The 24917-nt window shown below is 44.1% G+C and overlaps 2 protein-coding genes and 1 non-coding gene across 3 annotated transcripts; 2 read left to right on the top strand and 1 right to left on the bottom strand.

The window, feature by feature from the left end:
• The first annotated feature begins 9518 nt into the window (after nucleotides 1–9518).
• On the top strand, nucleotides 9519–10424 carry LOC104882440 (putative disease resistance RPP13-like protein 1). The gene has a single exon (XM_010665653.1). The coding sequence runs from the start codon at nucleotides 9519–9521 to the stop codon at nucleotides 10422–10424; it is 906 nt and encodes a 301-aa protein (XP_010663955.1).
• A 4049-nt stretch (nucleotides 10425–14473) lies between these two features.
• TRNAE-CUC (transfer RNA glutamic acid (anticodon CUC)) lies at nucleotides 14474–14547 on the bottom strand. Its single transcript has one exon. It is a non-coding gene; the product is annotated as a tRNA-Glu (tRNA).
• Nucleotides 14548–23823: 9276 nt separating this feature from the next.
• Nucleotides 23824–24628, top strand: LOC104882439 (uncharacterized). The gene is made up of 2 exons (XM_010665652.1): nucleotides 23824–24175; nucleotides 24543–24628. Exons 1-2 carry the CDS (start codon nucleotides 23824–23826, stop codon nucleotides 24626–24628), a joined length of 438 nt encoding a protein of 145 aa, XP_010663954.1.
• The last annotated feature ends 289 nt before the right edge of the window (nucleotides 24629–24917 follow it).

Below are 24917 nucleotides of genomic sequence, written 5' to 3'. Positions count from 1 at the left end.
CCCCTGCTTCCTCCATCGGGGCCGCGCAGGTGGCTTCGACTGCATTGACATCCGGATTATGGGAATCCGGATGGTTAACAGACGCAGCTTCCTCAGCCAAATTCGCTAGATGCGCAACCGCTGCCAAGGAGGTGCTTGAGTGGTTCAGCCCCGCAAGGTGTCCGGATCCGCTGGAGATGGAATGAGGGGCAGGGTTCACTGGCTCCTCTATCATTACCTCCGCCTCGTGAATAATGGGTGGAGGAGCAAATTCCCTGGGAGGAGTGGGCTCCTTCACATCCTTCCCATGCTTCTTCACCAGCTTCCTCCTTTTCGCTGGAGTTTTCTTTGGAGGAGAATCTGCGTCACGTTTCTGTCCGGGAGCCTTCCGAAGGGTCCCTTCGTTCTTCTTCTTCTCCCGATCCTCCAGGAGAAGTCGGCGTTTTTTAGCATCAGCCTCTTTTGACGCCTCGTAAATCGGGAGGTCCTTCACAATATAATGCTCCCCAGGCACTACCTCCTTTGGCATCTTCCTGGGGAGAATATTGGTGACGTACTCTTGGGGCTCCCGGACGACCGCCGTTAGGTTCCGCGCAGTTAGCAGCGTCTTACACCGCCTCTCCTTGGCGTCTATCTCAAAAAGCTTGCTGAGACGGTCAAAAGACGCCTTTTCCACCCAGTCCACAAGGTGGCCCCTCAATTTCGGATCTACATTAACAGCAACAAAAGATGAGAATACCATCCGGAAGAGTCAACAAAAAATCAACAAAGTAAAAGCCGGACAATAGTCACAAAGCAAACCTACCCGGAACCACCAAGGAGTAGTTTGGAGAGAAAGGCCTCGCCGGATGCTCCAAAAGCCCCGCCCATGCACCCCGGACCACCACGTGTCCCGTCGCCCCTCCCTTTGTCGAATCTGGCAGTTCCGTCACCAGTTGGAGGGAGGGCAGGTGTGCGGACATGCTGAAGATGTCATTTTTTACCTTCTTCAAAGAATACACAAAAAACACCTCCAACAGCGTGAGGTCGAGGTTGTACAGCATGTTTATGATGCTGCATCCCATCAGCACCCGGACGATGTTGGGATGAATGAAGACGGGTGGAATCTGGGTGAAATGGAGGAACTCCTTGAACAACGCCGGCAGAGGGAACCGGAGCCCCGCGTTGAATTGTTCCTTCGAGAAGATGATGGTTTTTTCTTCTGCTTTCTCAGAAGGCACAAGCACCCTCCCATTCAGCAGTTCGATAGCCACGTTGTTCGGGATACAGAACCGTTCCCGGAATTCCTTCGCATCCAGCTTATCTATCGCCTTTCCACGAACTTCGCTAGCCCGGGAAGATGAAACAGTCTTTTTTTCAGCCATTTCTTACCACAAACACAAACCCAAACCTACACACAAGAAGCGCAATGGGTAAAACACAAGCAACCCAGAAAATACATAAACCCTAACCCAAACAAATCAGAAACCAAAACCAAAGAACCAACAAAACCCAACAAAAGGAACAGCAATAGCAAAAGTACACGTACCAAATGAAGCTCTGAAGAAAAAAGATCGCTGTTTCGATACAAGAACGCCAGCAGCAAACGAGTGTCGCGACACAAAATCACCGGTACAAAAGTGTTTTCGAGTTTCTTTACTCAGAAAAAGCAAAGGACGCAACAAAAGCAAGAAGAAGAAAGGCTCTCAGGAGAATGCAGTAGAAAAAAATGCAAAAAGAAGGTACAGTGCTCTGTTTATAGGGGGACAGACCCTCGGAAAGCCAAACGTCCAAACAAAAGCCATCATTGAAACGACATATTGCCTGGGGATACACAGGGTCGGCGGCTCGTCATAAAGGCCCTTTTTGGCTTCCGCACCCCCACTCGCCACGTGGCCCACTCAGACGAAGTGACCTCTTCAGTTTTCAAAAAGGCCAGTTATTTTTTAACCCGCCCATTTTTTGGGCAAAATAGGCAAGTTAAAAAGGGGGGCAATGTAGGGACCCCTCCCTCTGGGAAACACGTGGCACGCAGCTCACAGTGACACGTGGCACGTGTTATCATCCGGACCAGCATCATCCGGATTCCCCTTAGGATACGCATGATGCGCTTCTCCTATCCGGACTGCCTCAAGAAAGTACAAGCGGCGTTTCAGCTTCTCTTATCCGGACCGCGTCAAGGAAGATCAAACGACGTTTACAAAGCACAGGCATCCGGACGGATTCCATAAATGCATCCGCTCCACAATACATCCGGATAGCCCGTGCATAAATGCATCCGCTCCACAATACATCCGGATAACCAACACGGGCTATCCGGATAAGATTGTCCGGATCGTTGACTAAAGTATAGCAAGTCTTACACGCTATCACAACAACCAGCCATGGCCCACGTCCCATCACCTGCAGAGTGAAAGGACGGGTTGAGGTGACAACAAGTCACTTCCCATGGCCATTCGACATGATCACTTCCCACGATCTTTGACAGCAGCATCACCTACCATGGTTTCTGACAGCCGCCCGTAGGGTGGCGATAACCATGCTGCCACCTCATGTCATCATAACAACATAAAATATCTCCTCACCATTAATGAGAGGAACAGTGTCCCTGGCACTATATATATACCTTCACACGAAGAGGAAGGTAATGACCGATACCTAGTAAAAGGCCAACTGATCTATATCTCCCTCTCTAACTATGGCTAACAAAACCATCAGAGGGTGCGTCCGGACACCCTGTCCAGACGTCTTTTGCAGGTACAACGACTGAATCAAGAACCTTTATGAGTTGAAATCACGCGTCCACCCATCGGGCACCTACGTGGATCATCAAAGACGCGGGGTACCAACACCAAGTGCCTTTGTAAAAATGTCCGCCAACTGCATCTTTGTAGAAACATAACACGGACGAATTACCCTAGCTTGAAGTTTTTCTCGAACTATATGACAATCAATCTCAATGTGTTTAGTACGTTCATGAAAAAGTGGGTTAGCCGCAATATATAAAGCTGCTTGATTATCACAAAACAATGGTGCTGGTTTGTCCAATTCAACCTTCAAATCTTTAAGTATGTACCTCAACCAAGTCAATTCCAGGCAAGTATTCGCCATTGCTCTGTACTCTGCTTCTACTGACGAACGTGAAACATTCGTTTGTTTTTTTTATTTCCAAGAGATGAGTGATGATCCGAGGAAAACACAATAACCAGAAACGAAACGTCTTGACATACGACATCCTCCCCAATCTGAATCGCAAAATGCCCTGAGTGTTAAATTATTTTCAGATGGAAGAAAAAGACCTTGACCTGGTGATCCTTTAATATATCGGAGGACCCGTAATGCTGCTTCCCAGTGCGGCTTCCGAGGTGTGTTCATGAATTGACTTAGTGTACGTACTGAATACACTATGTCAGGCCTGGTTACAGTCAAGTATATTAATCTGCCAACCAGTCTCCGATACCTACTTGGATCATGAAGTAACTCGCCATCTTCATCAGTCAATTTCAAGTTTTGCTCCATCGGAAATTTTTCGGGCTTCACTCTTGTCAATCCTGTGTCTTGCAAAATATCTAATGCATATTTTCTTTGAGACATAAAGATTCCCTTTTTAGAGCGAGAGAATTCTATACCCAAAAAATATTTCAATTCACCGAGGTCTTTAATAAAAAAACGCTTGAGCAGATGAGTCTTGAGCATCTTGATTTCATGCAAATCATTACCAGTCAACAGGATATCATCAACATAAATGAGAATAGCAATGAACTTGTTACCTTGGGATTTAGTAAAAAGTGAATAATCTGCTTTGGACTGTATGTAACCCGCAGACTTAACAGTAGCTATAAAAGTTGAGAACCAATTGCGTGATGCCTGTTTCAAACCGTAAATAGATTTGCGAAGCCGACATACCAAATTCTCCCCCTGTCGGCGAAGACCAGGAGGTGGAGTCATATAAACCTCTTCTTGTAAATTGCCATGAAGGAATGCGTTGTGCACATCAAGCTGATGGATGTACCAATTTCTGGAAGCTGCGACAGTCAGCAAACAGCGAAGAGTGGTGAGTTTGGTAGTTGGAGAAAAGGTTTCCTGATAGTCGATACCGGCGACCTGTGTGTAGCCCTTGGCAACCAAACGGGCTTTATAGCGTTCAATGGTTCCATCAGAATGGTATTTGATCTTGTACACCCAGCGGCAGCCAATGGGTTTGTATCCCGGAGGAAGAGGGACCATCTCCCAAGTGTTGTTTCGTTCTAGAGCCTGAAGTTCGGTGGACATGGCTTGGCGCCAACGTGGATCACAGTCAGCTTGTTCAAAGGATGAAGGTTCGGTTTGGGCTGTCAAAAGAGCTAAAAAGGCACGGTGATGGGGTGAAAAACGAAAAAAAGAAAGGTGAGAAGAGAGGGGATACCTTGTACCTTAACGAGAACTTGATTGCGTGGAAGAATGATTAAGCTGGGTAGACATGGCATAGTCGTGGTGCCAGGCAGGAGGCTGAATATGACGAGTGGAACGTCGAAGAGGGGGTTCATGGGTGGGGGAAGGGTCTGAAGTGTTGGAGGGTACTGAGGGCATGGAAGGGGGGGAAGAAAGCGAAGAAGGAGATGGAGAAGAAGGTAAGGGTGACGCAACTGATTCTGGGGATAAAGGTTAGGGAACATTAGTATTAGAGGAAGGTGGAGATGATACAAGATTGTGATGCGACAAGGGAGGAGTGGAACTTGGAGAAAAACGTGGAAGAGATATCGGCTGAGGTGTGGAATCGAAAGAAATGGGAAGCGGTAAAGGAAGAGAAGGTGAATGTTGTTGAGATTGAGAAGAACTAGAATGGAAAGGAAAAATATTTTCCCGAAAGAATACATCTCGGCTGACTGATATTTTTTGTGTTTGCAAATCGAGTACTTTATAGCCTTTTTTTTCATGTGGATACCCCAAAAAAACACAAATAGATGCCCGAGGGTCAAATTTATGTTTGGGGTGAACATTGGTTACATAGCATTCACAACCAAAAACTCGCAAATGTGTGAGTGAAGGAGGCCGATTATATAAGACCTCGAATGGTGATTTGTTTGAGAGCAATGGAGTCGGAATGCGGTTTATCAGATAAACGGCTGTTAAGACACATTCCCCCCAAAACTCAAGTGGGACATTTGATTGAAACATGAGAGAACGGGCAACATTTAAAATGTGTCGATGTTTGCGTTCTACAACTCCGTTTTGTTGCGGAGTGTAAATGCAAGAGGTTTGAAGTTCGATTCCTTTATTTTGAAGAAAGATGCGAAGAGGAATAAATTTTGTGCCATTATCCATTCTTACCGTTTGAACATCTGTGTGGAATTGAGTTTTGACGAATTGCACAAAATTAGTTAACAAAGATTGTGTTTCTGACTTATGATGCATAAGGAAAATCCATGTGCAACGAGAAAAATCGTCAATAATTGTAAGGAAATAACGTGAACCAGTATGTGCAGGAATTTTGTGAGGACCCCAGACATCACAATGTAAAAGAGAAAAAGGAAATTTTGTAGTTATTGAACTTTTGGGAAAGGGCAAGCGTGTCTGCTTAGCCTGTGGGCAAATTGGACAATGATTTCCTAATTCTTTATGAATATCTGGAAGCAAATGTGATAATAATTTAAAACGAGAAAAAGAGGGATGACCCAGGCGTAAATGCCATAAGTCAGACGGTTGAGAAACATGAAAGACAACCGATTTATTTGTTGCTGGATGCATGTAGTATAGACCACCACGCTGTTTACCCGAGCCAATCATCTTCCCCGAAACCAAGTCCTGCAAAATATAATAGTCAAGAAAGAATATGATGCAACAATTCTGATCTTTTGCGAGTTTGCTAGCCGAAATTAAATTCAAGTTAAAGGATGGGACACATAAAACATCTTTAAGGGTCAATTGGGAATCAAAAATAACGGTGCCAGTGTGTGTTATTGGTGATGCTGCACCATTTGGTAAATTAACAGTTGTGACATTAGAAGGTTTGAGATCAGTGAAAAGAGACATGTGAGAAACGATGTGATCCGTGGCACCTGTATCCAAAATCCAAGAACTTGTACTACTAGAATTAACAGACACAAGAGTTGATGGAATCAAACCTGCAGCATTTGCATATGCGTCAATATTATCGGAATTACTGTGATTTAATGCACGAATTGCTTGAGCCAACTGTTGTATTTGTTTTGTAGTGAACCCCTGGACTGTACTAGAAGAAGTCGAATCAGACATTTCCTGGGATTCTGTCGCGTTTGCTGAGGGCTGATTCCCACGACCAAAAGGACGTTGTCCTCGGAATTGTCCCCTTTTGTTATTGCTCCCATTTTTCAGTCGGCATCTATCCTCTGTGTGACCTCTTTTATCACAGAACTTACAGTGAAATTTAAGAGTCCGACATTCATCTATGGTATGTCCGGATCTGTTACAATGGTCACACATTTTCTGTCTTGGATTACCTCCTTTTCTCGGGACTGCGGCAGCTATTGAGAAATTCTCGGTTGGCTCAGAAGAAACTTGTCGTTGCATCTCTTCCTGGACAATTAAAGAGTATGCTTGACGGACATTGGGCAATGGCGACATCATCAAAATATTGGATCTCACTGCCTTATATGACTCATTCAAACCCATTAGAAATTGCATAAGACGGTCTTCCTCCCTTTGCTCGAGATGTGCTTGCCGTTGGTTGCAGGTCAGCGGGGAACTGTATGTCTCAAGCTCGTCCCATAAGGCTTTGATTTTTGTAAAATATGCAGCTACTGTCATCGTTCCTTGCGACATGGTAGTGATTGATTTCTGTATTTGAAAAACCGTTGGAGCATTCTTTTGAGAAAACTGGTCGCGTAAATCAACCCACACTTCGCGTGCTGTTTTAGCATGGATAATTCCTTCAGCAATGTCCGATTCAACAGCATGAGTTAGCTAAGAAAGTATCATGTTGTTGCATTGATTCCACTGTTCAAACATAAAGGGTTCATCTTCCTGCGATGGTTCTTCAACTGTCCCGTCGACGAAGCCGATCTTCTTCTTGGCAGTAAGGGCATGAATAACTGCTTTGCTCCATGATTGATAGTTGACCCCATTTAATTTGATGGGCACCAAAACATGGCCTGGTTGATCTGAATGATGAATATAGAGGGGATGTGAAGGATCGATGGTCTTGTTTTCTGATCCAGAAGCCTTCTGACTACCAGCCATGGTGGTTTGTTGTTCTTGCTCTGATACCATAACAAGAATAAAGAGATTGGCTTCAAATTGGATACTTTTCTCATTAACAGAATGTAGTATATATATACACATGTTTGATCTAATCTTCTCCTAAATTATAGCTACAGAATCATAAATATAAGGCTAATTATGCTCCTATACAATCAGCTAATTATGTCAAGATAATCATACAATAACTAACATATAATTTCCTTAATACTAGATGAGGCTAACCACTTGATGTATGTTTGTGGACAACACATGGGACAATTTTCAAGCTTTGACACTCACGAAGGGGGGATCGCAATCCACCACAAGTAATGTACGCAGCCTTATCCCTACTTTTGGTACTAGTTTTGTGGGTACTGCTTTGTTTAGGCTAAGGTTAAGGAAAATCATCACCCGGCCGGTTGAAAGATATTTCAGCTCAAATAGATGTACTTGGATTGGAAAAGGGTGCAGAAGGAAAAGTTTCTGCTTTGAAAGGATCATCCGTCACTCCATCTACACCTTTGGTAGATGCAACCATAGTTTGTGGCAGGAATGAGGATAGAGAAAATATTGTTGAATTGCTTCTTAGTAACCAAGAGAGTGAAAGCAAAGTCGATGTGATTTCGATAGTCGGTATGGCTGGGATTGGGAAGACCACACTTGCTCAATTGGTATACAATGATATGAGAGTGAAAAGAGCATTTTGACCTAAAGGGATGGGTCTGTGTTTCTGATGACTTTGATGTGGCCAGGATAACAAAGGCCATTCTTTGCTCAGTCACTTCGACTAACGATGATTTACCAGACTTGGAACAAGTTCAAGTTAAATTGCGTGATGCAGTAGCTAGAAAAATGTTTTTGCTAGTTTTGGACGATGTGTGGCATCAGGATCCCTGGAAATGGGTCTTACAATCTCCTTTCGCAGCAGGAGCAAAAGGAATTAAAATCATTGTAACAACACACACTCAGAATGTTGCAAAGATGATGGGAAGTGTTTACCTGCACCAAGCAGTTTTGTTTGAAGAGTATTGCTGGTTACTCTTTGCTGAACATGCATTTAAAAATCAAAGTATGAATGAACATCCAAATTTGGAAGTTGCCAAGAATATGTCTAGGCGGCCCTTGGCTACAAATGCGCTTGGTCTACTTCTACAGTCTGAACCATCCGATCAATGGAAAACTGTATTGAATAGCGAAATGTGGACTACAGCAGATGAATACATTCTTCCACATTTAAGGTTAACTTACTCTTATCTTCCTTTCCAATTGAAGAGATGTTTTGCTTACTGTGCTATATTCCTAAGAGATTGTGAATTTGAGGTAAATGAGTTGGTCCTCTTATGGATGGCTGAAGGTTTAATTCAGCAACCAGCAGAAAATCCGGAAATGGAAGACTTCGGTGCTGAATATTTTCGTGAGTTGCTCAAAAGGTCCTTTTTCCAACAATCCATCAACGTGTCAAAATTTGTGATGCATGGCCTTATTTGTGATTTAGCTCGAGCCTTTGTTGGGACATACGTACTACGTCTTGGAGGATGAGAGGGATTACAACGAAGTCATCTCTGAAAGAACTTATCAGTTTTCATTCACTTGTTGGGTTGTAGAAGTGTTAAAAAAGTTTGAAACCTTCAAAGAAGTAAATTAATTACGAACCTTCTTAGCAATATTACCAACTACTGCACCAGAAGATAATGAAGCAGTTTGCAACTCAACTACTAGGGTCCTTGACGAATTGTTGGCAAAATTCAAATGCTTAAGGATTCTCTCTATCAGGGGTTATCAGTTAAGTGAGCTACCACATTCAATTGGTACTTCCATGTATCTGCGGTATCTTAATTTGTCCCTGACTGCAATCAAAGGGTTACCTGATTCAGTGGGTACTCTTTTTCATTTACAACTATTACATGGCTGCAAGAGTCTTACTGAGTTACCTCAGAGTATTGGGAAACTTAACTAATCTACGACATCTTGATATCAGAGGCACAGATCAATTATAGGAAATGCCTCCACAAATAGGCAACTTAAAAGCTTTGCGAACTTTATCGAAGTTTATTGTGAGCAAAGGCAGCGGTTCAAGCTTATATAGAAAATGAGGTAGAAAACCAAATCTCATTCTTTTTATAACTTATACTTTGTAAGGATGATAATGCCCATCATGTCTTACTATTAATTATATATTGATTATGCTATTAATTATGTTTGTTGTACTGTTAAGATAAATTGGAATATTAAGGATAACTGCGCTGAGGAATTTGTCGAAACTTCAAGGGAAGCTTTCCATTTCAGGGTTGCACAATGCGGGGCATATTTGGTCTTCATGTGATGCCATTCTGAGGGACACGGAGGGACTTCAAGAGTTAATGATGGAGTGGGCGAGTGATTTCAGTGATTCAAGAAATGAAAGGGATGAAGTGCATGTCCTAGACTTACTAGAACCTCACACGAATTTGAAAAAGCTCATGGTCTCATTTTATGGTGGATCAAAATTCCCAAGTTGGATAGGAAGTTCTTCATTCTCAAACAGGGTGGATCTTAATATAAGAAATTGCAAAAACTGCACAACGTTAGCATCTCTTGGGCAATTATCATCACTTAGGAACTTGTGCATCACAGGAATGGATGGTTTGAAGAGGGTTGGTGCTGAATTTTATGGGGAGGTTTCTCCTTCTGTAAAGCCCTTTTCATCCTTGGAGACTCTAATATTTGAGGATATGCCAGAATGGAAAAACTGGTCATTTCCTTATATGGTTGAGGAAGTTGGGGCATTTCCTTGGCTTCGTCAGCTTAGGACAAGGAACTGCCCAAAATTGATCAAGTTACCTTGTCATCCACCTTCCCTTGAAAAGCTTGATGTATGTGAATGTGCAGAGTTGGCAATTCCACTTCGAAGACTTGCATCTGTTTACAAATTAAGTTTAACAGGATGTTGCAGGGCTCACTTGTCTACACGAGATGGGGCTGATCTCAGCTCCCTCATCAACATATTCAACATTCAGGAAATTCCAAGTTGCCGAGAGGAATTTAAGCAGTTCTTGGAGACCCTCCAACATTTGGAGACATATGACTGTGCTTGCATGGAGAAGTTGGCAGATGAATTGCAGAGACTCATATCTCTCACAGATATGAGAATTGAGCAGTGCCCAAAACTTGTGTCACTTCCAGGGATTTTTCCACCGGAATACAAAGACTTTATCAACTGTTGTGCGAGTTTGAAGTGGCTACCTGATGGAATATTGACATATGGGAATAGCAGCAGCTCGTCTCCTTGAATACTTGGAGATACGGAACTGTCCATCGTTCGTCTGCTTCCCCACAGGAATTTGGAAAATGTGTGAATTTGGAGTTCCAATCTCATCTCATGCAGAGCCTCTCATCCGTTCAAAGTTTATGTATACGGAGGTGTCCAGGTCTGAAGTCCTTTCAGGAGGGCGATTTGAGTCCCAGCTTCACATCACTTCAGATTGAAGATTGCCGAATCTCAAGTCACCCCAATCTGATTGGAGCCTCCACAGACTCACCTCTCTTACGGGACTCAGAATTGGTGGCCTATTTCCGGATGTGGTCTCATTCTCAGTCAAACAGGGCTTCCCACTTCTTCCTACAACTCTCACACATCTTTCCAAAGACAGAATCCAGAATCTGAAATCCCTTGTCTCCCTTGGTCTTCAGAACCTCACCTCTCTTAAAGAGCTAAGATTCACAGAGTGCCTTAAGCTCCACTCATTTCTACCAAGTGAAGGGCTTCTTCCCTCTACAATTTCAATGCTTTTCATCAGGAACTGTCCACTTCTAAGCCGACAATACTCAAAGAGTGGAGAAGACCGGCATGATATTGCCCGCATCCCCTGCATTCGAATGTATAATTAACTGTTCAGAAAATACGAGCACATTTATGCTCTTCCTTCATTTTTTGTAGTCAGGTTTGCTTCCCATTCACCAGACACATCCTAATTTGATCAGCCTTATAACAGTTTTTCTTTCATACGATAACATAAACTTTTTTCTCAACATGCAGGAGAGAAAAAAGCACTTGAAGTGAAAAATTCCCTCAGCAACGGGTTCAGCGTACTGTCTTTGTGACATGTTCTTACCCTGAAGAAGATGCTTCTCGCGGGCCTTTCCCATATGTTCAATTGCATGCCAGGTAAGGTTTTGAAAACTTAGGATATTTATGCATTCAGAGAAGCAAATTGGTGAACTCTTAGAAAAAACTTGGCATCAATTCTTTGGTAAAACTCAAATAGCTTTCATTATTCTGAGTTGGTGTGTTCTTTTCTTGACTGACATTATATAGGTCTTTTTGCAGCATCATGGCCCATAACTTCATATTTATATAGTTCAGTCTCTGGCTTATGAACTCTTGTGAAGCCCCAGGCATTCAGCTTTGTCCTTGTGAAGCATCTGAGGTATTTAAACTTTCTAGGACATTTATCATCTTTAATCACATGTCATTGAAAAGCCTTAAATATATTATATGATAACTGCAAAGGTCAATTAATAATAAGGTTATCTGGTTTGGTTTCAGTTTGATTTTAGAAGAGTTCAGCAAAATCTCAGGAGCATTTGCTTAGTTTAGTTCCAGAGGGATTTGAAGAAGATGATTACAGTATCTGTTGTGAATGGTGTCATGCTTCTGGAAATTCAGCGGTGTCCTTTTCAAATTAAAGGCTCCTAAAGGTGAAAGGAGAAGGTTAGCCTAAGATTGCCCACATCACCTGTATTCAGATGTATGACTGACTTTATTAAATAAACGAGAACGAGAACACTCTTCCCTTAGTGTTTATAATCAGGTATGCCAATTCACAACATGTGGTCCCATTTTCACCAGTCTCATATCATTTCTCTTTCATATAACAAGAGAAATTTCTCCTCCACATGTAGGAAGATAAGATAGAAGCACATGAAATGACAAATTCTCTAGCATGAGTGCTGCCAACTCATATGGTGGCATATTCCTATCCTACAGAAAGTTTTTTGTTTTAGGAATTCTTCTTGAGCCCATTTCCAGATAAATTCCATGGATTTAAGGTAACTTTTTTATTTTCTTTTCTTTTTTTGGCAAAGTTAGGAGATTTATGTGTTGGGAGATGCATAATAGATTAAATTGCCATTTTGCAGACCATGGGCCTCTATTATTACATAAATTTAGATGGGGGCTTCATTAAGGAAGGTGCATTGCCTTTCTTATCCTTGAAATCAGTGTAGAGATCCATTGTTCATGTAAACTGGAGCCATTGGGTACCAGTGATAGTCAGTTTTATGCTTTTGAGGTCAATTAGTGATGATGTTATTTATTATGGTTTCAGTTTCACCATAAGATGAATTTTGCAAATGTCGTTGAAGGATTTACTTGTTGTAGCTACAAAAGTTTGAGGATGATGATTGTGGCATTCCGAGTGTGGTGAGCGACCAAATGGAATATGGGATTCTTATCCATGGGGATAAGGGTACGTTATTTTGCAAAGAAGTGCTGTTTACAACAACCCTTTCCAATCTACAAATTGAGAACTTTAATGCCTTCAACAATGGTGCTTGAAGGAGAGAGACTGCGATTATGAATTCATCCTTGAACAAAGTTCAGAACAAATATTGTTTTTCCTACAGAGAATAATTATGGAGATCATCCAATTCCTCTTGAGATTCAATCAGGTCCCACAATATTCACAACACACCTCTTATTCTTATATTCTCAATAGAGATGCAACTTCATGTCCCAACTTCCTTGCCTGAATCTTTAATTGGTTAGATTGCTTACTAATTTACAAAACTTCTCCTCTAACACTTTCTTTTGTTGGTTCTTAGACCAGCTTGACATTTCATGAAGTTTCTTTTCTTTACAGATGAATGTTGGAAATATGATAGGGTGACGAAGGTCAAGATGATATAATAACTATGGACTCACACACGCACATATTAACCATAGTTTATGATTAAGTTATCTGTACATGTTTCAATTAATATACATTGAGTATGGGCCATGTTATGTGTAGAGCCCAATGCCACATGTGTCTTAGATGATGGGCTTAAGACACGTGAGGCCCAACATTCCAAAGGGTATGGTCCCTAAGGTATAGAGGAAATTCATATATATGGAGTTCAACAGGTTTGGTGTTGATTCGATATAATTTTGAAAAGACATAATGCTCGCTCTCCTACCTCCCATCACCAAAGAGAATAAGAAAAGTGGTTTCCCCTCTATCACCTTAGAAGATCCATACTTCTTCATCACCCATAATGGACTCGAGTTTGTTTGCATCCTGTATGTTCGCATTTTGTAAAATGTCAGGCACAATTTCTTTATATGATTTAACATAAGATTCCTATGTAGAATTTGGATTCATAATGTTTTTTAACAATTGGTATCAGAGTTACATGTTAAATCATTAAGAAATTGCCATTTTTTTAATTAAAAATAAAAAATCCAATGCAATATGCCCTATGCTCCCTCAATTTTCAGGCACTCAAGTGATCGCCATGCTCTTAATTTCCTTCACCAAAACCTTCAGTCGGCCTTTTTTCCATCCCTCTGAACACCATACGTTCCAGAAAATGAGCCATGTCATTGATTGTGTCGTTCTCGAAGCGACTACCAAGTCAATCCAGACACCAACAGCCGCGGCACAACCTAGAAGGCGTGATTTTATGGCGATATAGAGGCCATTAGGGAGGGTGGTGATTCGGGTTTCGGGAGAGCAGAGAATGGTGCTGTGGTCAGCAAGGATAAAGACGAGCCTCAGTGTGGAAATGGCTTCAGTTTTCGTCAATTGGATTTAGCCGACAACGTCGTCAGCTCATGGCATTTCCTACAACGCCGACAGCCCATGGCCACCGCTGCGATGCCAGTGAGGCTGCTTCCCCGCGACGCCGCGTGGAGAAGCGCTGTTCTGGCGTCGGTTTGGCGATCGGAAAAGGGTTGTGACATTGTTTAGTGTCGCTACCGGCATCGTTTAGCGATGAGAGATAGCTATTTTGGGGCATCGTTGCAGGCGTCATTTGGCGTCGTTGCAGACATCATTTGGTGTCCTTTGGCCTCCCGGCGCAGGTGAATAAGTGGTTGTGGGATCATGGAATGCAAGGCCATGAATGAATGCGTGGCCCAATAGCAATCAAGGCCTAAGACTTGATGGGCCATTCATTTCGCATGAATAAATAATCCATTCCATTTGACATATCAATTTATTGGATATAGAAGAAAATTTTAATGGAATACTTGGGACCCAGTTAATACAATATTTGAGGCGGCTTGTGAAGGGTCGGTCAAAGGAGCCAATCCTATTCAATTTTCACAAATTATGTCGGCATGAATAATAATAATAATAAATCACTGTGGGGCTCGAAACCCACGACCACAAGGTTGAGAGCCTTGCGCTCTACCAACTAAGCTACGGGACCCTTATGATGGTTTATGATTCTGTACCATAAAAGATTATTTCTTGCTACATTTGTGTTTAACATTTCAAAATAAATAAGTTATGTATATTTGTTGTCAAAGTAACTTATATTACGTAATTTTATTTATTTCGACGTAAACATGTTATTATTGTGTAAAATAATCGGCCCAAAGGAAGATTATTTTAATATAATAATAAATAAAGTAGTCATAAATATGTGACATATAAAGTTTACCTTGCATGTTGTATGTCAATCCAAAGACAGACATATTGCTTCGGTTTTATTGTCAATATTTATGGATTAATTTTGTAAAAGAATACCAATTACAAGTTGATATTTTTGTCCAAAGACTAAATATTAATGTTTGTGCTAGGTATCTTGTAATAGGCCCATATGCATATATATATATATATATATATATGTTAAATTTTTATTTATTCATATATGTATGATATTTTTTGTAACTGATTGTGAGCTTTAATGTTATGGATTCAACATCTTCTATATCTGCTAATGTTAATAACATTCCTATCTTAATAGCACAAACTTCAAGAAATGGAAGGAGCACGTTATAATTGTGCTTGGGTGCATGGTTTTGGACTATGCATTAAGAGAGGATCGTCTTGCATACCTTACTAGTGCCAGCACTGCGGAGCAAAGGGCTGCTATGGAAAAATGGAAGCGATCCAATCGCATGAGTCTAATGATAATGAAACACTCAATTCCATAAGCCATGAGGGGTGTAATACCTGAGGAGACTCGAGCCAAGACATTCTTGGACCTAATAGCAAACCGATTTGCTGCAAACGAAAAGGTTGAGACAATCACTATTCTTAGTAAGCTTGTCTCCATGTGGTACAAAGGGAAAGAGAATATAAGGGAGTACATAATGGAAATGTCCAATCTTGTGACTAGACTCAAGGCATTAAAGTTAGAGTTATCAAAAGACATACTCATGCACTTGGTCTTGATCTCTCTACCTACACAATTTAGTCCATTCAAGATCAGTTACAACACACAAAATGAAAAATGGACTCTGAATGAGCTTATTGCTTAGTGTGTACAAGAGGAGGAGAGATTGAAACAAAAAAGATAGAAAGTGCTCACTTGGCTTCCACATCTCAGGGATTTGGTACCAGCAAGAAAAGAAAGAGGGATAATAAAGGAAAACAAACTACATTTTATGGGACATCTAAGCAAAAGGTGTAGAAGAAACAAGATAAGGAGATCACTTGTTTCTTTTGCAATGAGGTTAGTCATATGAAGAAGACATGTACCAAATATGCCACTTGGCGTGAAAAAGAAAGGTACACTTCTCAACTTTGTTTGTTCAAAAATTAATTTAGCTATTGTGTCTATTGACACTTGCTGGTAGATACAGGTGCAACTACTCACATAAGTATCACGATGCAGGGTTGCCTAAGGAGTCGAATGCCAACTGATGATGAAAGATACATCTATGTGGGAAATGGCAATAAGGTTGCAGTGAAGGCTATTAGTCTTTTTAGATTACAGTTAGATTCTGGTTGTACTTTGGATTTAAAATAGACTTTTGTGGTACCATCATTTACACAAAATTTAATTTATGTTATTGTTTGGAAAAATGTGGATATTATTGTTCATTTAAAAATGGAATGGCTAGTCTTTATCTAAATTCAAGTGTTATTGGTACCAGTAGTCTAACAGATAAGTTATACAAATTGAACATAAAGGCCTCTAATAGTAATGAAACCTTGCATTCAAGTAATTATGGCATTAAGTGAAAGTTAACAAATGAGAATTCATCAATGTTATGGCACACGCGTTTAGGTCATATTTTAAATCAACGTATTCAAAGGCTTTTGTCAGAAGGAATTCTTGATCCACTTGATTTGTCAGAATTTCAAGTCTGTATTGAGTGTATTAAGGGTAAACAAACAAATCCGAGGAAAAGGATGCCAATAGGTGTGGTGAAGTCTTGGAATTGATACAGACGGACATTTGTGGTCCATTTCCTACCCCTTCTTGCATTGGACAACAATATTTTATTACTTTTGTTAGGAATATTAGGCTAATCCAACCTATGGAAATCACCCTAGAGAGGGGGGGGGGGGGGGGGGGGAATAGGGTGATGGTCTCTTTTTGCAAATTTAAACTATGTGAATGTAAGAAACAATTATATGCAAGTATATAATAAGCAATATAAAGACAATTGCATATAAATTAAAGAGTAGGGAAGAGAGAATGCAAACACAAGAGTTTATAGTGGTTCGGCGCAACCCGGCCTACATCCACTCTCCTCTAGCTTCAATCCCGAGCTTGAGATTCCAATAATTCAAGGCTTCCAAACCAAGCCTTCAAGCAATACAATTGGATTATGGTTCCAATTCACCCTCATGGGCTTTTGGCTCTAAGCACCCTTTACACTTCTCAAGAGATACCACACTCTTGAGAAACTTCTTCTCAAAGGTTTACAAATAAATGATCTCACAAAAATCCTAGCATAAGAACTTTAAGCTCAAATGATACAAGAAAACTAGGATTGAAAGGTGCACTAAGGATATGCAAGTTTTAGAACAATGGTGCACTAAAAAACACTCTCCCAAGGCTCAAATATAATCAAGAAAGGTTTAGGAAGGTTAAGCACATGAAACAATGAAGATTAGAGCCTTTTTATAGAAGAGAAAAATCAAACTAGCCATTTGGGGTTCGACCAGTCGAACTAGGGGTCGATCGGTTGACTAGCCGTTAGCATTTAATGCTTGGCAGGTGACCGTTGGGCCTCAACTGGACCTCAACCGGACCTCAACCGTTCTGGAAGAAAGAGAAAGTTTTTTGCACCCTCAACCGATTGAGCTGGGGGTCTACCCGGGCCTTGACCGGTTGAGCTGGGGGGTCAACTCGGACCTCGACCAGTTGAGTTGGGGGTCAACTCGGACCTCGACGGGCTATATCGATGCACGGGAGAATTCTGGAGGAGAGCGACACTTTGATGTCGATTGGAGTCCGATCATTGAAGACCTGTATAGCCCCAAGCTAGGTTTCATGGATAGTTGTGCGACAAGTGTGTTTCCTCTTCTGCTTTAGATTCTTAGGTTTTTCGGATGCGCCCACACCATTCACTATGCACTTTAGTTGACCATTGAGCGTTGAGAGTTTGACAGGTTTCACCATAGGAAACCCCCTGGGATGTCGAGGTAGTGCATGTGTGGAAGTGATGACCACCTTGCATGGAAGCACCCCGTCTCTTTTTGAGGCGTGCAGATGGTTGCGTACCGCCGGAGGGTACGATCACTTCTGCTAGGGATCTTTTAAAGTCCACCCATATCCATTTAGAGCCACCTTCACCTTGTAGGTTGAGCCGTAGATCCTCCGATTAAGACTCCCTCCCTACACGTGGGTGCATCTGTGGGCCTTCAGAGTCGGTTCAGTAGTAACGGGTTTGGTTACCTTCGCAGTAGTCTCTTATATATCTGCTCAGGATTGGATATCAGTTTGCTTGCTTCCAGGCTACCTTTTGACACATTTGATAGACATTCTTTGTGAAGTTTCCTTTACCCCGCACCTTATCTAGTATTTCCACTATTGTAGGAGTACCGATACGTTCAGTTTGGGTTCGACTTCTTGGATTAGAGTTGGGGGTAGATTGATCAGGGTATCGGATCAGTTAGACCAGAGATCAGATCAGAGGGATATGGATTCATAGATAGTTACCGTCGATCAGTTCGCTGAGGCCATGGCTTCGATTCAGGAGGCTATAGCTAGCCTTGGCCGGAGGATAGATGGGCAGCAGGCCCAGCAGGTCCCGCCCCTGGTTGGTGCCTAGTATGACCCTACAGTGCCACCACCTCCTCCACCCAGTCAGTCAGCGCCACAGGCCATGCCGTTCACTTTGCATAGTCAGACCGGGGTTGCCCCGCCTCCCAGCACCGTGCCCACCCCGACCTCAGAGGACCCACATGCTCACATGGATAGACTTGAGCAGGGTTTGAGACAGTTAAGGGCTTCAGACAGAGCCACTACTTGGGAGGGTTTTGATGGAGTGTCGGTAGCTAGCTTGCCGGCTAAGTTCAGGATGCCTGACATTGAGAGGTATACTGGCATTGGTTGTCCACGTCTCCATCTCCGATGTTACAACACCATGATGAGGGCTCATGGACTGGACGAGCCTCAGATGATTACTCTTTTCCCACTATCTTTGAGTGGGGCGGCCCAGCGTTGGTTTGCATCTTTGAAGGCCTCGAGGCGCCGCACATGGGACGACTTGGCCCAGGAGTTCCTACGACAGTTTTCGTTTATAACACTGTCGTAGACGTATCGAGGAGAGAGCTAGAGGCTCTTAGGCAGAGATCGGACGAGTCAGTTTCTTCGTTCATTTCCCGCTGGCGCGGGAAGATAGCTGAGATTATCGATAGACCATCAGAGAGGGACCAGATTCAGATGGTTTTGAGGAGCCTGCAGCCGCGGATCGCCAGACATGTGGTAGGGGCCCCGTTCACAGATTTTAGGTCTCTGGTTATGGCTCTGTACGATGTCGAGGACGGCATCTCGAGAGGATTATGGACAGATTCTTCCCCTAGTGATATTAGGGAGAAGAAGCCCTTCGTAGGATCGAGGCCAGCAGATGTGAGCGTTATCGGTTCTTCCAGTCAGAGGCCTCTCAGGCGCCATCAGTCGATTCCCCAGTTTCCCGAGCCTCATTCGTCCTATGCATCTCATCAGTACAGGCCACGGGCACCTCGACCAGCTTATGATCAGACATATACTCCGCAGACTTTGGCTTTGCCTTATTATGCCTCCCAGGGCATTGAGAGACCCTCGGTTTCCTACACGGCTACAGGACAGCCATGCTATGCTGCTCAGTTCACTGCGAGACCCGTAGCGCCTTATCCCCGACCCAGAGCTCAGCAGACTTTTGCTCCCTTTGCTTTGAGGGTGCAGAGGCAGTTCTCATAGATAGGCATGCCATTGAGCCAAGCTCTTCGGAAGCTTACAAAGACTGGGTTATTGACTACTCTCACCTCTCGGCCACCGCCTCAGCCGATTCCACCTCAGTTCAGGATGGATCTACACTGTGCATACCATCAGGGGCCTGGACACTAGACCGATCGATGCACTGCTTTGAGGCATGCCATTCAGGATTTGATCGACCAGGGTTTGGTACACTTGGGTCAGTCGAGTGTGACTACGAACCCGTTACCTGCTCACACCACACATGCAGTCCCTCCACCAGCCGATGACATTCATTTCTTAGAGTTTGATGTGATCGATGACCACATCCACATGCTGAGTGGTGATGATTCAGACCCAGAGCCCATCATGCCAGATGTGATTTATGAGACGAGTGGGGTGACTTTGGGTCCTCGGATGCCTGCTCCATTCCGATTAGTTCCCGAGGCGGCGTCCGTGCAAGCTGCCACCGTTGAGCCATTGATTTTGCCGCATTACAGTGTCCAGACGCCTTTCATCTTGATCCCGCATGTTGAGGGGGTTCAGGCTCCATATGTTGATGATTCTCAGACTATGGACATTCAGTATGTTCTCCGAGGAGGTAGAGTGATGAGACAACCACCTCCAGCTGCTGCCGCTAGACCCTTAGGGGGTACGTCCTCCCAGAAGGAGGTCAGAGCAGAGGATGACGAGATTTTGAGGCAGTTGTAGAGCACTCAGGCTCGTATTTCTATCTGGAGCCTATTAGCGTCCTCCAGTACTCATCGGGATGCACTGACTCGAGCTCTGAGCCAGATCAGAGTTGATACCACGACCACTCCTGAGGGACTCATTCATATGATGACGGCTGGCAGAGCCACTTGTATCGTCTTTTCCGATGACGACTTACCACCAGAGGGTTCTGGCCACACGCATCCTCTCTATATATCTGTTGGCTGTTCAGGTCGCCGAGTTCCATCTGTCCTTCTGGACAATGGCTCGGCCCTGAACGTATGTCCTCTGGCCACCGCCATCGCTCTTGGGTATGCACCATCCAATTTCGGTCCATCCACTCAGACCGTTCGAGCTTATGACAGCACCCGTAAAGAGGTCATGGGTACACTGGAGATTGAGCTCCTGATAGGTACGACCACATTTATCACTATCTTTCAGGTTTTGAGGATTCCTACATCCTTTAACCTGCTTTTGGGCCGACCGTGGATTCACCGAGCTGGAGCCATTCCTTCTTCACTTCATCAGAAAGTGAAGTTCATCCATGAGGGCCAAGTAGTCATCGTACAGTCGGCAGGGGACATGTTCATTTCCGCTGAGCCCGTGCTCTAGATCAGCCACAGTGACGATGATTTACTGTTGACCGGGTTCACTTTTGACGAGGTACAGACTCTTGAGCTGAGGGACTTTTGCCGGGACTTCGTCGCTATGTCCTTTGACCAGCATGGGAGCACAGTGGTGCTTGACATCATGAGAGGCATGTCCTATCTACCTGGCATGGGGTTGGGCCGACGTCAGCATGGACCGAGCGAGTTCATCACCATTCCTGATCATGACGTACCATTTGGGCTTGGGTTCATCCCCACTGAGGCTGATTATAGATATATGGCACGATTGCGTAGGGAGAGGGTGAGGGCTCGACTGACTCATACGCCGTTTTATTATCCTGTTCGCCCATACACCAGGAGTCTGGCAGATTACTTTGTGAGGGCATCGGAGCCGCATGCATCATCCGATAGGATCATCAGAGGACTTAGCACCACCCAGGAGGCCGAGCTTCAGCACCTTGTCCAGCAGTTGCGATTGAGAGACGGAGCCCCTGGCCCTTCGACTTTTGCGTTGATCGCTCCTTCCTCTCCAGATCGCACTAGCCTTATGACGCTTTGCTTCCCGGTCGAGACCGATGAGCATGGGACCTTTGTTGAGGTCGGGGACATAGTGGACGGAGCCGCCCCACACGACGTGTACATCGACGAGATGCTCGCCCTGAGCCTGAGCCAGATTGAGGAGACTATTCAGCCTGGGCTTGCTTCATCATTTGATCTCTTCGGGGTATTCGTCATCGAGCTTGCCAAGAAGAGCCTGACTGCCCCTGCTCTAGAGTCTGCTGAGGACCTTATAGCTTTTGATGATTTGATGGATAGCCATGTTGGCATTGTTGAGGGAGCGTCCGACTTTGTGGACCCACCTCTTTCCTTTGACATTCTGTCGGGGTTCGTCTCCCGTTCTGACGTTGTTTTCGATGATTCATCTATGGATTTGAGCATGTTTGAGTATTTGCCTGCATCTCGTGATATTGCTTTACTTGTACCATCTTCACCCACATCATAGATATTTGACATAGACGATGATATTGCGCAGCATGATTCAGATGATGACTCATCTCCCGATTCCGATTCAGACCCCGTCGATCAGAGAGTTTCACCTACTGTAGGGGACACCGAGATTGTTGACTTTGGCACAGCAGATCAGCCTAGGGAGTTGAGGATCGGATCGGATTTGTCTACATATGAGAGAGATAGCCTCATCCAGCTGCTCAGATCCTACTTGGATGTTTTCGCATGGTCCTATGAGGACATGCCAGACCTTGATCCATCTATCGTCCAGCATCGTTTGCCACTTCTGCCCCATGCCAGACCAGTTAAGCAGAAGTTGAGACGATTGCACCCTCGTTGGAGCTTGCAGGTGAAAGAGGAGATCCAGAAGCAGCTCAGTGTAGGATTCTTATCAATGGTCGAGTACCCGGAGTGGCTGGCCAATGTCGTCCCTGTTCCCAAGAAGGACGGCAAGGTGAGAGTCTGTGTTGATTTCCGAGATCTCAACAAGGCCAGTCCTAAGGATGATTTTCCTCTTCCACACATTGACATGCTAGTTGATAGTACGATAGGTCATCCGATGTTGTCCTTTATGGACGGATTTTTCGGGTACAGTCAGATCTTGATGGCTCCAGAGGACATGGAGAAGACGTCCTTCATTACCGAGTGGGGTACTTATTGCTATAGAGTCATGCCATTCGGATTGAAGAACGCAGGAGCCACATATCAGAGAGCGGCGACCACACTCTTCCATGACATGCTGCATCGGGATGTCGGGGTTTATGTAGACGACATGATAGTGAAATCCCGAGATAGATCAGATCACCTGGCAGCTCTTGAGAGGTTCTTTGAGAGGATCAGACAATTCAGATTGAGACTAAATCCCAAGAAGTGCACTTTCGGAGTGACTTCTGGGAAACTCTTGGGATACATGGTCAGTGAGCGAGGCATAGAGGTAGATCCGGACAAGATTAGAGCCATTCTTGACATGCCTGGGCCGAGGACAGAGAGAGAGGTCAGAGGCTTCCTGGGTAGACTTCAGTACATCAGTAGATTCATAGCCAGATTGACAAACATCTGCGAGCCCATATTTCGACTCTTGAGGAAGAGTCAACCTACTGTTTGGGATGACCAGTGCCAGCGTGCCTTCGAGAGGATCAGAGAGTACTTGTTGTCACCTCCTGTTTTGGCGCCTCCTACACCAGGCCGTTCTTTACTCTTATACTTGTCCGTATCAGACGTGGCCTTGGGTTGCATGTTAGCTCAGCTCGATGATTCGGGCAAGGATCGAGCCATTTACTATTTGAGTAAGAGGATGTTAGACTACGAGACGAGGTATGTCATGATTGAGCGTTATTGTTTGGCATTGGTTTGGGCCACTCGCTGATTGAGACATTACATGACCGAGTATTCCGTGCACTTGATATCCCGTCTAGATCCTTTGAGATATTTGTTTGATAGGCCCGCCCTAGTCGGTCGCCTCATGAGATGGTTGGTACTTCTGACTGAGTTTGACATCCATTATGTCACTCAAAAGTCCATCAGAGGGAGCATTGTAGCAGACCACCTAGCCTCATTACCAGTTTCTGATGCCAGAGCTATTGACGATGATTTTCCAGACGAGAATGTCGCTGCTGTGACTAGTCTGTCGGGGTGGCGCATGTACTTTGATGGTGCAGCCAACCATTCTGGATATGGGATAGGCGTCTTGTTGATATCCCCTCATGGTGATCAGATTCCCAGATCAGTTCATTTGGCATTCTCGGATCGACATCCTGCCACGAACAACATTGTTGAGTATGAGGCTTGTATCTTGGGATTAGAGACGGCCCTTGAACTCGGGATTAGACAGATGGAGGCGTTTGGTGACTCCAATTTGGTATTGAGACAGATTCAGGGCGAGTGGAAGACTAGAGATGTGAAGCTTAAGCCTTATCATGCATATTTGGAGCTACTGGTTGGGAGATTTGATGATTTGAGATATACCCATCTGCCTAGAGCGCAGAACCAGTTTGCTGATGCTTTAGCTACTCTAGCTTCCATGATCGATATTCCCGTTGATGCCACTGTTCAACCTCTGTTGATCGAGTCGAGATCTGCTCCTGCTTATTGTTGCCTGATCGATGATGTAGAGCCAGATGATGGTTTGCCATGGTATCACGACATATATCACTTTTTGAGACTCGGCGTATATCCTGAGGCCACCACGACCAAGGATAAGAGAGCATTGAGACAGTTGGCCACTCGATTCATGATTTGCGGCAAGACACTGTACAGGCAATCACCTGACGGGATGCTATTATTGTGTTTGGACCGCGCCTCTGCCGATCGAGTGATGAGAGAGGTTCATGCTGGAGTCTGCAGACCACATATGGGAGGACATATGTTGGCTCGTAAGACCATGAGGACAGGATACTTCTGGTTGACCATGGAAACAGATTGCTGCCAGTTTGTTCAGAGGTGTCCCGAGTGTCAGATACACGGAGATCTTATTCACGTGCCACCCTCCGAGCTGCACGCACTGACTTCACCATGGCCATTTTCCGTATGGGGTATTGATATCATTGGGAAGATTTCACCAAAATCTTCCAGTGGTCATGAGTTCATCCTGGTCGCCATCGATTACTTCACCAAGTGGGTGGAGGCCGCTTCGTATGCGAGATTGACATCGTCTGGAGTTGCTAGTTTCATCAGATCACACATTATTTGTCGCTACGGAGTCCCTCATGAGCTGATTTCAGATAGAGGGGTACATTTCAGGGCAGAGGTTGACACCTTGGTACAGCGATATAGCATCCGACATCATAGGTCGTCTGCGTACAGGCCGCAGACGAACGGGGCAGTAGAAGCTGCGAATAAGAATATCAAGAGGATATTACGGAGGATGGTCGAGACTTCTCGGGATTGGTCAGAGAAGCTCCCATTTGCATTGTGGGCTTATCGGACCTCTTTTCGCACCTCTACAGGCGCCACACCTTACTCATTGGTATATGGCATGGAGGCGGTGCTACCCATTGAGATTGAGATGGGTTCGTTGAGGGTAGCACTAGAGCAGTAGATTCCCGAGACAGATTGGGCTCGGGCTCGATTTGATCAGCTCAATCTCCTAGATGAGAGGAGATTGAGAGCAGTAGA

The sequence above is a fragment of the Vitis vinifera genome, chromosome 17, assembly GCF_030704535.1.
Source record: "Vitis vinifera cultivar Pinot Noir 40024 chromosome 17, ASM3070453v1".
Classification (NCBI taxonomy): domain Eukaryota; kingdom Viridiplantae; phylum Streptophyta; class Magnoliopsida; order Vitales; family Vitaceae; genus Vitis; species Vitis vinifera.
The sequence above is the reverse complement of the archived record's forward strand: the minus strand, read 5'-3'. Positions and strand labels throughout refer to the sequence as shown.

Excerpts from the sequence above, each read along its gene's own strand:
- LOC104882440 (XM_010665653.1), top strand. The coding sequence starts at position 9,519 with ATGGAGTGGGCGAGTGATTTCAGTGATTCAAGAAATGAAAGGGATGAA.
- LOC104882439 (XM_010665652.1), top strand. The coding sequence starts at position 23,824 with ATGATCGATATTCCCGTTGATGCCACTGTTCAACCTCTGTTGATCGAG. Across the intron at positions 24,176-24,542 it reads GGGAGGACATATGTTGGCTC|GGCAGAGGTTGACACCTTGG; the intron begins GTAAGACCATGA and ends GGTACATTTCAG.